Raw genomic sequence first — 12,198 nt, forward strand, 5'->3', positions numbered from 1 at the left:
GACCTCATCTCTAGGCCGGGCACGGTGGCTCAAGCCTGTAATCCCAGCACTTTGGGAGGCCAAGGGGCAGTGGATCACTTGAGGTTAGGGGTTCGAGACCAGCCTGGCCAACATAGCAAAATCCCGTCTCCAATAAAAAATACAAAAATCAGGCCGAACGCAGTGGCTCATGCCTGTAATCCTAGCACTTTGGGAGGCCAAGGCGGGCGGATCACCTGAGGTCGGGAGTTCGAGACCAGCCTGACCAACATGGAGAAACCTCGCCTCTATTAAAAACACAAAATTAGTCTGGTGTGGTGACGCATGCCTGTAATCCCAGCTACTCGGGAGGCTGAGGCAGAAGAATGGCTTGAACCTGGGGGGCGAAGGTTGCGGTGAGCCGAGATCGCACCATTGCACTCTGGACAAGAGCGAAACTCCATATCAAAAAAGCAAAAAACAAAAATTAGCCAGGTGTGATGACATGCACCTGCAATTCCAGCTACTTGGAAGGTTGAGGCATGAGAATTGCTTGAACTCAGGAGGCAGAGGTTTCAGTGACCAAGATTGCGCCACTGCACTCCAGCCTGGTGACAGAGTGAGACTGCCTCCAAAAAAAAAAAAAAGAAAATTACATCTTTGTATATTTAAGTATATAGTCTATACAATTTATGCCTACTATACTTCCAATTGGGTTTTCCACTACACAAACGGTAAAATGTAAAGCACTTGCCTATATGATCTGACGCTTATCCACCTGTCCAAAATCACAACATTCTCCACTAGAACAACCACAGTCACACTGGATTCTGTCCATTCCTAAAACATGTCGAGGTCTTTTCTGTATCACAGTTTTTCTACACACCATTTCCTTCACTTAGGATGCCTTTCCCATAGCTCTTTAATAGGTTGCTTCAACTCAGCCTTTAATTTCAGTTTAAATGTTTCTTCTTTTCAAGGTCTTCTCTGAACACCCAATATAAAGTAGGTATTCCCTGTTATCCCATAGCACAGTACCATATTATTTTCTTTTTTTCTTTTTTCTCTTTTTTCTTTTTTGAGATGGAGTTTCCCTCTTGTGCCCAGGCTGGAATGCAGTTGCAAGATCTCGGCTCACTGCAACCTCTGCCTCCTAGGTTCAAGCAATTCTCCTGCCTCAGCCTCCCTAGTAGATGGGATTACAAGGGCACGCTACCATGTCCAGTTAAGTTTTTGTACTTTTAGTAGAGATGGGGTTTCACCATCTTGGCCAGACTAGTCTTGAACTTCTGACCTCTGGTGATCCACCTGCCTCAGCCTCCCAAAGTGCTGGGAATACAGGCATGAGCCACTGCACCCGGCCTTTATCCTACATTTAAAATCTTTTTTTTTTTTTTTTTGCCAATTACTGCTTTAGATTGATATCTATAGAAAAAAATTGTCTCTCTGTGCTTCACTGGTTTTTGATGGCCCTCCAAGAATGCAATCACAAGGATTCCATATTTAATGGGGGAACTGTGGAGGACAGTAACTACGTAAAGGGCACTTTGAATATCCACCCCATGTAACTTCAAAATAGTCTCATCCCAAGCTATCCTTCTGATGATATATTACTATAACAGAGAATCCAATGAAACTGTCATTTCTGCCTATAGGACAACGAAACTTCTAATTTCAACATAAAGGTCAGTTTAGCCCTCTTATTTTAATCCACTTGCCTATGTGTGTTACATTGATGATAACAAGTTGCTAATGGCAACTTCATCCGAAAGTCTGTTGAAATCATTTAAGCACCTGATATTTCATTATAATCCTCAGATTTTCCCCAGAAGTTGAGGATGGATTTCTGTTCTGTCTTCCTGTCTAGTAAGAGAGTAAACACGACAACATGAAAATGATTTCCTTACAAGTTGTCAATAGTAAAAAGCTGTTCAAAAAATAGAAGGCATAATTTTAAAAATGTTATCATTTTTTAAGATCTCAAGAAGAACTAGAATTTGAAGACTGTTTACTGTATACAGTATAAAACTGCAAATAACATAATTCCCAGTGCCATATTTAAGAATGTTCCCCCCTCCTGTAAACTGCGTTAAAAAAATATATTATCACAGTAAGACAGCAGAGAGCAAGTCAGTTAATTTCTGTGGCAAATATGGCAGACACTGTGAGTTGTCTAACAATTATTCCTTCTGGCCAGGAACAGTGGCTCACGCCTATAATCCCAACATTTTGGGAGGCCGAGGCAGGTGAATCACCTGAGGTCAGGAGTTCAAGACCAGCCTGGTCAACATGGTGAAACCCCATCTCTACTAAAAACACAAAAAATTAGTCGGCCGTGGGGGCGGGTGCCTGTAATCCCAGGTACTGGGGAGGCTGAGGCAGGAGAATCGCTTGAACCCAGCAAGCAGAGGTTCCAGTGAGCCGAGATCCCACCATTGCATTCCAGCCTGGGCAACAAGAGCAAGACTCCATCTCAAAACAAACAAACAAATGAAAAAACCCAATTATTTCTTTTCTACCTTTCTTCCTGGCTGGCACAGCCTGCCTGTACTTCAGAGGCCAAAGTACCAGTAAGGCTTCCTTGCAGCCTCCCTTACAGGCAAGGCGTGGCATATAACCAACCCAATCCTAGCTATTGGGGTCTAAGAGAGCTGAAGGTAGTTGGCAGGCCTTTAGAAAAGGTTTCTTCACTAATACGGGGATATGCACAGGAGGAAACTGCTATTTCACCAAAGAACTTAGTTATGGCTGCATATGACCCCTGGAACTGCTAAAGCCATCTTACAACCCTTACGAAAGATATCACAAACTTGCTGAACTGTAACAGAGAGAAGAGCAGAGTAGGTATCTGATGGTATCATTGAGCGCTTGGACTGACAATGGAAAAGTCCTGCCTTCAGGCTTCTTGTTAGATAATGTTATCTTGGTTTATGGCTTTCCTTTAAGCCATTTTTATTTGGATATTGCTACTTGAGGGTCAAAGCATCCTAAGGAATCTCTATCTGCTTACTTCAGGTCCAATTTTCTGAGCTGAGTCAACGTTATCAGCATCTCTACCTTGTGCCTAGTCCTTCACTGACATGTCTTTCATTAAGAAGCAAGCGCAACGTAATTATACTCACATATATGCTTCACCCATAAAGTCTGTTTCTTCTGCAACACCTCTAGAATGGTCAAGGAGAAGGTACTTTTTGCTTCTCTGGTGTATTTTTCAGTTATGTCTGTTTTTAACAGCATTACAGATGTGTCCCAATTTTTACCTTACACTTCCTTTCTTATTATCCTCTAACACCAATTGTACTTAAATTACAATTGATCTGAAAGTTTCAAAAACAAAATGCTCAAGAAAGGATAAAGATTTTTTTTCTAGAGGGTGGTCCACATCATTAAACAGAGCTGAATGGCAAGGCATCTTGAATGATGAATAACTGAATGTGCCATTCTTTATATATAAAGAAAACAAAAAACCCAATCTCTATTTTAAAATGAAGATAAAGAGAGGCATAATAAATAACATACAGGTGAGATCAGAATCCTATCTTAGTGGCCGGGTGTGGTGGCTCACACCTGTAATCCCGACACTGGGAAGCTGAGGCAGGCGAATCACAAGGTCAGGAGTTCAAGACCAGCCTGGCCAACATGGTGAAACCCCATCTCTACTAAAAGTACAAAAATTAGCTGGGCGTGGTGGCAAGCACCTGTAATCCCAGCTACTCGGGAAGCTGAGGCAGGAGAATCGCTTGAACCTGGGAAGTGGAGTTTGCAGTGAGCCTAGATTGTGCCACTCCTCTCCAGCCTGGGCAACAGAGCAAGACTCTGTCTTGCAAAAAAAAAAAGAATCCTACCTTAGTACAGTTAATTTGTTAATATATCTTTTGATTTTTAAATTTTGATTTTCTTTTTACTTTTCATTTTTTTCCTAATTTAGCTCCCATTTATAAGCACAGTTAATTTTTTTTTTTTTTCTTTTTTTTGAGACAGAATCTCGCTCTTGTCACCCAAGCTAGAATGCAGTGGCGCCATCTCAGCTCACTGCAACCTCCGCCTCCTGGGTTCAAGCGATTCTCCTGCCTCAGCCTCCCGAGTAGCTGGGATTACAAGCACCCGCCATCATGTTCGGCTAATTTCTGTATTTTTGTAGAGAGAGGGTTTCACCATGTTGGCCAGGCTGGTCTTGAACTCCTGACCTCAGGTGATCCACCTGCCTCAGCCTCCCAAAGTGCTAGGATTACAAGCGTGAACCACCACGCCCGGCCAGCACAGTTAATTTTTAAGAGACCTCATATGTTTCTTGCATGATAGCTTAAAAGGATAAGATCCTACATTTTTCATGTTTACTCACAACATGAAAGGAATCCTTAAGCAAGAGTTGATAAACCTTTGTTGACTGTTACTCAGCAATGCAAGAAAATGAAGACTTACCCAAACCAGCCATGCAGATTAACTGACATTCATTAGGAAAAGGTTTTTCTAAGAGGAAAATAGATAACCTATTACAAAGAACAGTTCTCAAATCTTTTGGTCTCGGGACTACTTTACCTATTTGTGTATAAGTTTCAAGTTTGGGCTTAGAAAGAATTTAATAATTGTGATAATTTTGTTTTCTTTTCTTTTTTTTACTCCTGGGCCCAAGTGGTCCAGCAAAGTTGAAGCATACAAAAATCATTCTGTCGCCCAGGCTGGAGTGCAGTGGAACGATCTGGGTTCACTACAACCTTCACCTCCTGGGTTCAGGTAATTCTCGTGCCTCAGCCTCCCCAGTAGCTGGGATTGCAAGCATGCACCACCACACCCAGCTAATTAATTTGTTGTGACTTTGGTAAAGACAGGGTTTCTCTGTGATGGCCAGGCTGATCTAAAACTCCTGGCCTCAAGTGATCCACCAACCTCAGCCTCCCAAGTGCTAGGATTACAGGCATGAGCCACCATGCCCAGCTTAAACTATTGTATTTCTATATACTCATGGTGAACAATCTGAAAATGAAGTTAAGAAAACCATTCTGAGCCAGGCGAGGTGGTGCACACCTGTAATCTCAGTTACTCAGGAGGCTGTGGCAAGAGCATGTCTTAAGCCCAGGAGTTCAAGGCCATCCTGGGCCACACAGTAAGACCCTATCTCTTAATAAATAAATATTTCTTTTTACAATAGCATCAAAAAGAATACTTAGTAATAAATTCAACAAAAAGTACAAAACTTGTTTTTTATTAGTTGATTACGCATTTTATTTTGAAATAACAAATATCTTAAATTTTTAAAGGCCAATTCTCCTAAAACTTTTAAGCCAAATACACACAAGTATATAGACTCAAAGTATTACTGCTATAGCCTTGATTCTCTTAAATTCTATACTTGATTCTAAATTATTCTGGGGCTAGAATACGCTTGCCATTAAGGAAATAATCTTGTTATGCTACAGAATTTTGGGAGTTACCATCTCATATAATTTTTGGGAATTGCTAACTTAGCTTACTCGGTTTTAAGAAGTGCAAAACTTATCCTCTGACAGTGATAAAACATTCCTGAGAGAAGTTTTAAAAGACCTACATATACAGAAAGATACCCCATGTTAATGAATGAGAAGATGTAATATTGTTAAAATGGCACTAATTCCCAAGTTATAGATTCAACATAATCCCCCTCAAAATTCCAGCTGACTTCTGTGCAGAAATTAATATCATGACACTAATTCATATGGACATAGAATAACCAATCTTGGGGAAAAAAAAAGTTGGAAGACTACTATTTCCCAATTTCAAAATTTACTACAAAGCTAGAGTAATTGGTCCGGCACGGTGGCTCACGCCTGTAATCCCAGCACTTTGGGAGGCCAAGGAGGGCAGATCACCTGAGGTCAGGAGTTCAAGATCAGCCTGACTAACATGGTAAAACTCCATCTCTACTGAAAATACAAAAATTAGCTGGGCGTAGTGGCACGCGCCTGTAATCCCAGCTACTCAGGAGGCTGAGGCAGGAGAATTGCTTTAACCTAGAAGGCAGAGGTTGCAGTGACTCAAGATCATGCCATTGCACTCCAGCCTGGGCAACAGAGTGAGATCCCATTTCAAACAAAAAAAAAGCTAAAGTAATCAAGACAAGGTAGTACCGGTATAAGGATAGACATATGGATGAACTGAACTGGCATCCAGATATAAACTTTCACATGTAGGTCAATTTATTTTTCATAGAGTGTGAAGACAATTCAATGGGAAAGAAAGTCTTTTGAACAAATAAACTGGATAGCCACGTGCAAAAGGATGAAATTGGATCCTTTTCTCACATTATGTACAAAAAGTAACACAAAATGGATAAAAACCTAAATGTAAAAGCAAAAACTATGAAACTCTTAGAAGAAAACAAAGGCGTAAATCTTCATGACCTCCAATTAGACAATGATTTCTTACATATGATACCAAAAGCATAAGTATCAAAAGAAAACATTTATAAATTGGACTTCGTCAAAATTAAAAACTTGTGCTTCAAAGTCACTAAGAAAAATGGGAAAATATAACCTAAAGAATGAAAGAAAACATTTTCAAATGATATATCTGGTAAGGAACTTATATCTAGAACATATTAAAAAACTCTTACAATTCAATAAAAGACAACCCGACTTAAAAATGGGCAAAGGATCTGAATAGACATTTCTCCAAATAAGACATAAAAATGACCCATAAACACATGAAAAGATGCTAAATATTATTAGTCATCAAGGAACTGCAAAAAAATACTTCATACCCACGAGGATGATTATAATAAAAAACACACATAACAAGTGTTGGTGAAGAAATAGAGAAATTGGAACCTTCATTCACTGCTGGTAAGAATTAAAATGGTGTAGCCACTGTGGAAAACAATTTGGCAGTACCTCAAAAATTTAAACATGGAAGTACCATTCCTAGGTATAAACACACCCAAAAGAACTGAAAACATATGCACACACAAAAGTTCACAGCAGCGTCATTCAGAATAGTCAAAAAGTGGAAATAATCTAAGTGTCAATCAATAATGAATAGATTTTTAAAATGTGGTACAGTCATACAACAAAAACTAGCCATAAAAAGAAATGAAGTACATGATACATGCTACATGCATAAACCTTTAAAATACTATGCCAAGTGAAAGACAGTTACAAAGGGTCACATACTCCTTTTACAGGAAAAGTCCAGAATAGACCGATTTGGTGAGACAGAAAGTAGAAAGTATATTTTTACCTTTTCAAATTAAATTATTTTTAAAAATGAATAGTTCAAGAATTTATATGCTATGTTTTTCTAAATCCTAACAATCTTCTAAAATATTTTTAAGAGAGAAAAAAAGCATGCTATGAATCAAGAAAAACAGACCTGGAATTTTAAACCAGCTAAGGAAAACTCAAAGGTGGAAAATTCATTTGACTTAGTGGAATGCTATCGAATGTTCCCTTCAAGCTGAATTTTGGTCTTCATTTGAATGGGAAATTACTACGAATAATTAAACTTCACTGTGTTGGCCATGGTGGCTCACACCTGTAATCCCAGCACTGTGGGAGGCAGAGGCGGGCTTATCGCTTGAGCCCAGGAGTTCCAGACCAGCCTGGGCAACATGGTGAAACCCCACGTCTACCAAAAATACAAAAGTTAGCTAGGAGTGGTGGCAGGCGCCTATAGTCCTATCTACTCAGGAGGCTGAGGTGGGAGGATTGCCTGAGCCCAGGAAGTGGAGGCTGTGGTGAACCGTGATCGTGCCACTGCACTCCAGCCTGGGTGACATAGTGAGACCCAGTCTCAAAAAATAAAAATCAAAAAACTTTACTTTGCAAATTATCTGTATATTTTACAAAAGTAATCATAAATGTAAAGTTGAAACTCATTAGACTTTATATCACAGTACATAATTTCTAACTAAATGGAACAAATACTTAAAATACTTCTTGGAATAGTATAAATAAGGATAACTTTGGAGTCTGATACACAGGTTTGAATCTCAGCCTATTTACAACATTGGTGATCATCAACAACTTGTTTGGTTTCTGTGGGCCTCACTCCCTGCTTCTTTTTGTTTGTTTGTTTGTTTTTTAGATGGGGTTTTGCTCTTGTTACCCAGGTGGAGTGCAATGGCGCAATCTCGGCTCACCAAAACCTCCGCCTCCCCGAAACCTCCGCCTCCCAGGTTTAAGCGATTCTCCTGCCTCAGCCTCCGGAGCAGCTGGTATTATAGGCACGCGCCCCCACACCAGGCTAATTTTGTATTTTTAGTAAAGATGAGGTTTCTCCATGTTGGTCAGGCTGGTCTCCAACTCCCAATCTCAGGTGATCTGCTCGCCTCAGCCTCCCAAAGTGCTGGGATTACAGGTATGAGCCACCACCCCCAGCCACTCCCTGCTTCTAATAAATCAGGAATTATAATACCTATAGTCTGAAAAGAAATACTGCAAATATTCACTAAATGGGGGAAGAGATGGATAATTTCATTCCGCTTTTTAAAAACCTATTTCTACTCTTCACATTTTTTTACTTGCATATAATTTTAAAACATAATGACCAGGTGCAATGGCTCAACACCTTTAATTCCAACACTTTCGGAGGCCAAGGCGGGCAGATCACTTGAGGCCAGGAGTTTCAGAACAGCCTGGCCAACACGGTGGAACTTCGTCTCTATTAAAAATACAAAAAAATTAGTCGGGCATGATGGCAGGCACCTGTAAACCCGGCTACTTGGGAGGCTGAGGCAGGAGAATCACTGGAACCTGGGAGGCAGAGGCTGCAGTGAGCTGAGTTTGCACCGCTGTACTCCAGCATGGGCAATTGAGCAAGACTGTCTAAAACAAAACAAAAACATAATGATTATTTTAAAAATAAAAACATCTATTTTACAGGGTACTCGTGAAGCCAGTTTGCAAGGCACCTACACATAGGAGACTCTCAATAAAAAAAAAAAAAATAGTAATTTCCACAACTCTATTCCTCACCTCTTCCAAAGCTTCTTCAATTCTGCCTTTCCTTTTTTGAGATGGAGTCTTTTCTCTGTTGCCCAGGCTGGAATGCAATGGCACGATCTTGGCTCACCGCAACCTCTCTGCCTGATTCAAGCGGTTCTCCTGAGTAGCTGGAACTACAAGCACCGCTCCACCACCACCACGCCTGGCTAATTTTTGTAGGCCCCCCACTATGCTTGGCTTATTTTTGTATTTTTAGTAGAGACGGGGATTCACCATGTTGGCCAGGCTGGTCTTGAACTCCTGACCTCAAGTGATTCGTCCGCCTCAGCCTCCCAAAGTGCTGGGACTACAGGTGTAAGACACCTCCTTAGGCCCAGTTCCACCTTCTTGAATTCAGGTGAACAAGCCACAGAAGCAGCAAAGTGAAACATTTATTTTTCTGAAGGCTAAGGTTATAAAGATAAACAAAGACAATAAAACTAAGCTTTTAAACCCTTTTCCTCAGAACATAACCAAATAATTTAATCCAAAAAGAAAAATATTTCCATATGTTTACTGATGCCAATCATGTTATTCTGAAACTCCACGGGTTTTTTGCAGGAGTGGGGGATTGTGATGTAAGAGAGTAAAACGATAATACATCTAGTAAAAAGGGAATTTGATACCTTAATCTTTTGACCATCAATGAAAATTCAGGATTCAGGTCAGAGTATATTTTTCACTGAAAAACGCAGCGCAAGTGCAATTAATGGCAATGATTTATTTAGCAAGTAAGTTAAAATATAAGTTCCACCTGTATAAAAAGATAATTTTTACTGTGAGAGTACACTGAGATAGATGAATGTAATTTAACAGATCCAGGTTGTCACTTTATATTTTACACAATATTTCGAGAACTAAGAACTTTCTCTTCCATATTCTAAAAGACGAATAACGTGAACATATCAGGAAGCACCATCGTTCTGCGGATCAAATGGTTGTCATTTTAAAACCACCCAAGTACACTGAGACCGCTAACACTAGTAATGTGGCGTTTGGCAGCTTGTCTTAATGACTGTCATTAGAGCTTTATTTTTTATTTTCTTTTTATAGAGATGAGTCCAGGCTGGTCTTGAACTCCTGGGCTCAGGGTAATCAACCTGCTTTGGCCCCCAAAGAGCTGGGATTACAGGCGTAAGCCACCGTTCCGGCCTCGTTAGTTTTAAAAGCTCCAAAGACATCCATAGGAATGCGTAACTTTAGCATTTCCTATCAAGTATGTATAAATACATAACTGAACCCTCGTATAGCATAAAGTTTATAAATCATATACTGAGGCAAGGTGCGGGGGCTCACGTCTGTAATCCCAGCACTTTGGGAGGCCGAGGCGGGCGGATCACTTGAGGTCAGGCGTTGGGAGACCAGCCTGGCCAACACGGCGAAACCCCATCTCTACTAAAAATACAAAAATTGGCCGCGCGTGGTGGCGCATGCCTATAACCCCAGCTACCTGGGAGGCAGAGGTGAGGAGAATCGCTAGAACGAACCCATGGAGGCGGAAGCTGCAGTGAACTGAGAAGGTGCCACTACACTCCCGCCTGGGCGACAGAGCAAGATTCCGTCTCAGATAAATAAATAAAATAAAATAAAAAATAAATCATATACTGAACCATTTAACAAATACATATATTCCTGAGAAAGAATTTCCTGGGGGCATTATCGCATTTCTAGTTTCCTTATTTTACACTATTTCAGAGGGAGACAAGGTCTCCCTCTGTCGCCCAGGCTGGGATGCGGTGAAGTGATGGTAGCTCACTGCAGCCTCGAACTCCTGGGCTTAAGTCATCCTCCAGCCTCGACCTCCCAAAGTGCTAGGACTAAAGGCGTGAGCCACCACACCAACCCACTCTGCAAAGGTGACGCACAGTCAGTGCTGTGGGGCGACACAACCACGACGTGCGTTAACTATGCGACCTCCACACTGCGGAGCAGCCGAATGGGACAAGAAAAACGCGCGTGGTGAGAGCCTGTGGGCGACTGACTCCACTCTAGCTCACACCAGCCACACATAATCCAACTCCGGGTGCCGCGCAGCTCTCTGCAGCCCTGGCTGGTGACGCCGAGCCCTCAGCCCGGCCTTCCGCGGCGGCGGCTCTGCCTAGCTTTCCTGCCCACGTGTCAGCATCCACATACCCGGCCCCGGCCTGAGGCCGCCCGAGGACAGGCCAGGGTGGGCCGCCCGTTCCGAGGGCGCGCGGGCGGAAAGGAGAGGCGCCTGTGACTCACACGACCCGGTCCCCGACCAGACCGCCAAGCCTGACCCGCGCCGCGCTCCGCGGGACTCGGCCTCTCAGCGCCCCACAGAGGCCAGTCCCCGACCCCGACCTCCCTGGGCTACCTCCCACCCCCCTGGAGACCCCCGCGGCGCACATACCTGAGCACCCAGCCGGAGGCGGGTGCGGCCTGCGAGCAGATCCGGCCGCCCGCCGGCCCGCCCCAGCCCTCCCCTCTACTCCCCTCCCCTCCCCTCCCCTCGTTTCCCTTTCCCTTTCCCATGGGCGCGCGAGCATGCGCGCCGAGCCCGCCCGCCCCTGCGCGCCCCCGACGCCCAGCCGGCACGCGCCGCCGCCAGCGAGGCCGGGCGAGGCCGCGGCGGAGGCGGAGGCCCGGCGCCCTGGGCGGCGCCCTGCCCCGAAGTCCGTCCTCCCCGTTAGGTGGCGAGCGCCCGAGGGGAGGGGACAGCCGGGCAGGCAGGAAGCTACAGCTTAAAAGGGCAACCCGCGCCGGACCCTTCCTCCCTAGTCGCGGGGACTCTGAGAAAGCACTCCTGTTCCGCGACCATCACGCACCTCCTCTCCGCCTGCCGCCATGTACCGCTACCTGGGCGAAGCGCTGCTGCTGTCCCGGGCCTGGCCCGCAGCCCTGGGCTCGGCGGCAACCGACTCGGCCGCGTTGCTGGGCCGGGCCCGGGGACAGCCCGCCGCCGCCCCGCAACCGGGGCTCGCATTGGCCGCACGGCGCCACTACAGCGAGGCGGTGGCCGACCGCGAGGACGACCCCAACTTCTTCAAGATGGTGGAGGGCTTCTTCGACCGCGGCGCCAGCATCGTGGAGGACAAACTGGTGGAGGATCTGAGGACCCGGGAGAGCGAGGAGCAGAAGCGGAACCGGGTGCGCGGCATCCTGCGGATCATCAAGCCCTGCAACCATGTGCTGAGTCTCTCCTTCCCCATCCGGCGCGACGACGGCTCCTGGGAGGTCATCGAAGGCTACCGGGCCCAGCACAGCCAGCACCGCACGCCCTGCAAGGGAGGTGAGCGTCGGCCGGGCCCCGTCCCGCCCT

The 12,198-nt window shown here is 44.4% G+C and overlaps 2 protein-coding genes across 9 annotated transcripts in view; one reads left to right on the forward strand and one right to left on the reverse strand.

Annotated features, from left to right (window-relative positions):
• The window catches only part of SHLD2 (shieldin complex subunit 2), an 87,258-nt gene extending 75,885 nt beyond the window's left edge, over positions 1–11,373 (reverse strand). For 5 of the 8 annotated variants that reach the window (XM_038008946.2, XM_038008942.2, XM_038008947.2 and 2 more), the window contains exon 1: positions 11,290–11,373. The gene's annotated coding sequence lies outside the window, so the exon portion shown is untranslated. The remainder of the gene's footprint in view (positions 1–11,289) is intronic. The other 3 variants (XM_007962678.3, XM_073018998.1, XM_007962682.3) reach the window with 3 other exon arrangements.
• A 239-nt stretch (positions 11,374–11,612) lies between these two features.
• Positions 11,613–12,198, forward strand: part of GLUD1 (glutamate dehydrogenase 1) — a 37,188-nt gene continuing 36,602 nt past the window's right edge. Inside the window, exon 1 of the mRNA XM_007962672.3 lies at positions 11,613–12,168. Coding sequence (XP_007960863.1) covers positions 11,724–12,168 — 445 coding nt within the window. The 5' untranslated portion in view covers positions 11,613–11,723. The remainder of the gene's footprint in view (positions 12,169–12,198) is intronic.

The sequence above is a fragment of the Chlorocebus sabaeus genome, chromosome 9, assembly GCF_047675955.1.
Source record: "Chlorocebus sabaeus isolate Y175 chromosome 9, mChlSab1.0.hap1, whole genome shotgun sequence".
NCBI classification, from domain to species: Eukaryota; Metazoa; Chordata; class Mammalia; order Primates; family Cercopithecidae; genus Chlorocebus; species Chlorocebus sabaeus.